This window comes from Mandrillus leucophaeus, unplaced genomic scaffold (assembly GCF_000951045.1).
Source record: "Mandrillus leucophaeus isolate KB7577 unplaced genomic scaffold, Mleu.le_1.0 Scaffold247, whole genome shotgun sequence".
In the NCBI taxonomy this organism is placed as follows: domain Eukaryota; kingdom Metazoa; phylum Chordata; class Mammalia; order Primates; family Cercopithecidae; genus Mandrillus; species Mandrillus leucophaeus.
Window position 1 is genome coordinate 941,969 of NW_012102554.1, and position 4,850 is coordinate 946,818.

Genomic DNA, 4,850 nt, shown 5'->3' on the forward strand with positions numbered 1-4,850 from the left:
AGGAGGCCAGGAATTAAGCAGGAAGTGGAGGAAAAGGAGGAAGTGGTGGGAGAAAGGAAAGAGAAAAGGAAGGAAGAGAAGGAAGAGAAAGGATGGGTGACCTTTAGCAGGTGATGACTGACTTCTGGACCCAGGAGTTCAGGGCTGAGGCTGTGGCTGGTTTCTGGGAATGGCTCCCCGGCCATTCCCAGAGCTTGCAGAGAGCAGTGACCTGCCAAGACCCTGACATTATTAGCACCCTGTGACTCATTCGGGATGCGGAGAATCTCCAATCTGATGATGGAGGCAGAGGAGGGGCAGCAAGAGCAAGGTCACTGTCAGGCTTCATGTGATTCTGAGAAGAGGTCGCCTGACCTCATGGTGTTTGCAGCATAAGCCCCTCTACTGTTCTCTAACAAGGCAAGGTGTCGCCAGTATGGGAACTGCATTAAGTTCAGGACTTTGGAGCTTCAGAGCTCACTGGGTGCTTCTATTTAGCTCTTTAGCTTTTTACTTGGGAGAGACGGGCAAACTAAAGAGTCAATTACAAGCTTACTTTTACCCCCTGGGAAAACAGAATCCCATCTTTTATTGAAGAGTAGATGATTGGCTTAGTGAGGACTAACATTAGTATTGACCAGAGTGGGTAGTGGTGAAGATTGGGCAACAAGGGGGCTTTCTAGAACTTGGGTGAGCTTTCTCCCACATTACTGTCCTCTTACAACAGCAGAAGATGTCAGTTAACTCAGATTCTTACTCTCTGGGTGGCAGGTTTTTCTGCAGCATAAAGAAGCAAGGTGAGCAGGCAGCATAGCTGGGTAGTTTGGGGAGAAGCTGTCATACAGAGAGACCACAGGTAGTGGTTATGAACATAGGTTTTAGAATCAGACAGCCTGGAGGTTTGAATCTTTCTAGTTTCTTTCTTTCTAGTTGTTTGCAGTTACTTGATTTTTCCAAACTCAGTCTCCATTTCTGTAAAATGCTGATAATGGTACTTCTTATTCTTACGGCTTTTGTGAGCAACGCATGAGAAAAATCCACGCCAAGTGCTAAGCGTGGTTCCTTGTCTATAGTAAGGGTTCAATCATTTGTGGCTATGATTTTTACTTTGTTACAAGGTTGCCTAAGCGTCTACCCTCAGAGTCAGGTTGTTTTTAGCTGGACCCATTTCATGCTTATCTTCATCGTACTCTTGAGGTTCTGCAAGTTTCTTGCCTTTCCCCACTGATTTTCGCATGGAGCCCTCATGTGGGGTGAATGGGTACAGCCAGGAAGCTGGTCAGGCCAGCCCTCCCTGCCAGCATTTAGGAAACCCAAAACCTTCCTCAAGTGGTGTTGGTTGCTTCTTTAGTGTTTGGAAATTTATTGTCCTTTCTCTAAATCTTCCTTTCCATTTAGGCTAGAGAAATGCTGTATTTATTGAGCTGAGATTAGATAGGCCAATTTACGCTGTTTCCTTTCCAGGGATAAATCTTTGAGAGCAGGAATCTGGCCAAATCCCTGTCTCACACTACGTGAACGGCATGTCCCTAGGCAGGGCTATGGCAGTGTACGTATCCTACTCTCCGTTTTGGATTTTGCTCAAGGACAAACCATGTGCTTTTGAATGGCTTCTCTGCCATATACCTTAGTTTACTGTTTCTCTTGTTGAGCATTGTATTTCAAACACCTTTTTTTCCTGATCAGTAAAAATCCTTTAAGGAGTGTTCTCTACCAGGGACCCTTCTGGGGAACAGATAATCTGGGCAGTGGTTTCACAGATGTTTACAAATGTAAGAAATAATTGTGCAGTGTACACTTAAGATTTGTTGTGCCTCAATTAAAAAAAAAAACTGAATGTTGTAAGTGCGCTGTAAGTTAGACCTTGCTCTACTTTACGACAGCTTTTTTTTTTTTTGGAGGGAGGCATTGACTTGTGAAAGCTTTTATCACTGTTATTTCAGGGCTAATGTTAAACTTCCAGCCACATGGGGGCAGGAGGAACGTTATGCTCGGGTCAGGCCATAAGAATGTGCATTTGCTGTAGAGATTTAAAAACAGTAACAAAACCCCAGTCAAAGTTGATCTACCTTTGTTATTTTAAATATTTCAGTGACATACTCTTCCTGCTTGAGGTGGACTGTTTCCCCACCCCTTTGGCCTACCTCTTTGTATACCACTGCTTAGCTTCAAAGTTGTGGCAGTTAAATTTTCAAAGATTTGTGTTTAATAATTTGGTAGAAAAGAGGTTTGGAATTTATGAAACTAGTAAGAATTTGCAGGGTAGAATTTCTGAACATCAAGATGAGGACCATTAGTTCTCAGAGAAGGACCTAAAGTAAAATAATCTCCCAGTTAGTGAGTGGGATTTGATAAACTTCCATTTCAAGGACATTTGTTACACTAACATCTGTAATGTATTTTTAGTGCAATTTCGGTTATGACGGGCACCATGTCTTTATGAACATTTTTCAGCTTGGTCCAAAGAAATGACTCCAGACTCCTTTTTTGGGCAAACTCCTAAATATACATAGATATAGCAAAGTGTACAAAGTGCACAGCATGGTGCATGTATGTTTCCTATTGCTACCATAGCAAATTTCCACAAGGTTAGTGGCTTAAAACGACACAAATGTATTATGTTACATTCCTAGAGGTCAGAAGTCCTAAAATCCAGGTGTTGGCAGAGCTGGATCACTTTTGGAAGCGCCAAAGGGAGTGCACTTCCCTGCCTTCTCTAACTTCTGGAGGCTACCTGTACTCCTCAGCTTGTGGCCCCCTCCTGCAGCTTCAGAGGCAGTAGCAGAGCATCTTCCAGGCTCCTTCCCTCTGATTCCAACCCTGCTGCCTCCTCCTTAGAAGGGCCCAAATGGATAACCCAGGATCTCCCCATTTTAAGATCCTTAACTTAATCACATCTGCAGAGTTCCTTTCTCCATGTCAGATAACACATAGGATTCAGGAATTAGGACATGGACATCTTTGGAGGGCCATTATTCTGACCACAACACATTTTTACAAGTGAATACACCTGTGTAAACACCACAGGTTAGAATATAGGATATTGCCAGAATTCCAGAGCCTCTTTTCTTGACGATTCAGAAAATAATAAAGAATTTTACACTATGACAAGCCACCAATTTGAAGTATTGATTATCGTTATTTGGAGCTATAACTTTTCACTGAGCCTGGGCTGATGGAATACTTTTAGAAAATAAATCGTGAATGGTTTTATTTGGGATGTTTGTCTCTGACCCATAAATATATCTATACATACACAATAACTGACTTGGCAGTTTTGAGCCTTGTTTGGGCTTTGCTGAGCAGGTGTGTAAAACCCAGGGGGTGTCATATAAACTTGGACTCCCTAGTGCTAGAATTGCTAAATAGACATTCTCTGTTGAACTTGGGATCCATTGATTAAAATATCAGTTTCTGTTTGTTTTAGGAACGTCATCAACTGCAACTTCAACTCCTAGAACATGAAACAGAAATGTCTGGGGAGTTAACTGATTCTGACAAGGAAAGGTAAGACATAATGCCTTTCATCTTGTAATGGATTTAGGTTGTGGACATGCTGTGTTTTTATGGCCTCATTTGACGCTTGCATTTTCATTTGTGTGGTTGTCCCTTGTTACAGACTTAAGCATATGTGACATTGGGCTGATAGCTTACAATCTGGAGCAAGTTTCTTTGGAAGCCTCCAGCCACATCCTACAGACCATGGCTGGTTGTTAGTATAGTAGAACATGTCAAATACTTTCACAAGTGCAGAAGTTCAGTCTATTAATGTTCTCCATCGCCTTGAACTCCACAGGATACACCTTGTTGATGAGAAAACTCATCAACTGTGACTAATACCATTTGCTTTGGAAACTAATTTTAAAACATCTTTCTTTGTTTCCAAACTTTGCTTCGTAAAACCTTGCATTGTCCTCTGGCTGTGAGTATATAAAGCTCTGCATGAAAAGCATGGTATAGTACACTGTCTCTTCTAGAAATCAAAAGGTAGAGAGGCCATTCAGGGGTCTCTAGTGAAGGAAAACAAGGTTGAGATGATTTGAGTGTTTCAGGCAAGTGACTTAACCTCCCTGAGTCTTGCTTGTGCAACATGGAAATTCATCTTTAAAGGGGGGAGACAGGTATGATGGTGCTAACGGTGCCCATCTCACTAGGTTACTATTGTTAAGAGAACTGTTGGGCTTGCTGCCTGCCAAATGGTATGTGCTGAAAAAAATACCCATTTTTCCTTCCTCAGTTGCAATTTCAGAGTTTTCAAAGTTATATGAGGCTTGCTAGTCTTTAACATAGTGCTGAGGCAGAGATGGGGCACGGGAAATAGACCACCAGACCCCTTCTTCCAGTGCTCAGCCCCAGCGGCCCCAGAGAATTGAAGAGTCCAAGCAGTGTTGGAGAATAACTTGTGCTGTTGTAAAACAAAAGTATGAAATGTCTTGTGATGTGGCTTGCTCTGTTTTGATGTAGAGAAGGTCTTTCAACTTGTCCCCCATTTGCCAAAAATAAAGGATATGTAGAGCAACTGTGATTCCAGACTTTTCGGTACTCTGCCATTGATTTCAGATATTTTATTGTGTTGCTGGACCCCTTCTTCCCTGTCCCCCCATCAAAGTAACTTACTGGATGTTCCAATATTTTATTAACCCCAAAACAGATAGCTTCTCATATCTGTAAATGGTGCAAAAAAAATTCTCTCTCAGTCCCTGGAAAATAATCGTCTTTAAATGGGATAAAACTTGCAAATGGGAACTTGAAAAATAATCCTGTGCCCCTCGGGTGTGGTAGTTTGTTGGTAATCACACTACTTTGTGTGGCCATCACACAAAGTAAGAAGAATGGATCTTAGGGTTTGATTTTTTTTTTTTTTTTTTTTT

At 41.9% G+C, this 4,850-nt stretch overlaps 1 protein-coding gene across 1 annotated transcript in view; it reads left to right on the forward strand.

The window, feature by feature from the left end:
- The window catches only part of MYZAP (myocardial zonula adherens protein), a 109,312-nt gene that overhangs the window by 44,490 nt on the left and 59,972 nt on the right, over positions 1-4,850 (forward strand). The window contains exon 8 of the mRNA XM_011983205.1: positions 3,407-3,486. Within this exon, the coding sequence (XP_011838595.1) occupies positions 3,407-3,486 (80 nt within the window). The remainder of the gene's footprint in view (positions 1-3,406; positions 3,487-4,850) is intronic.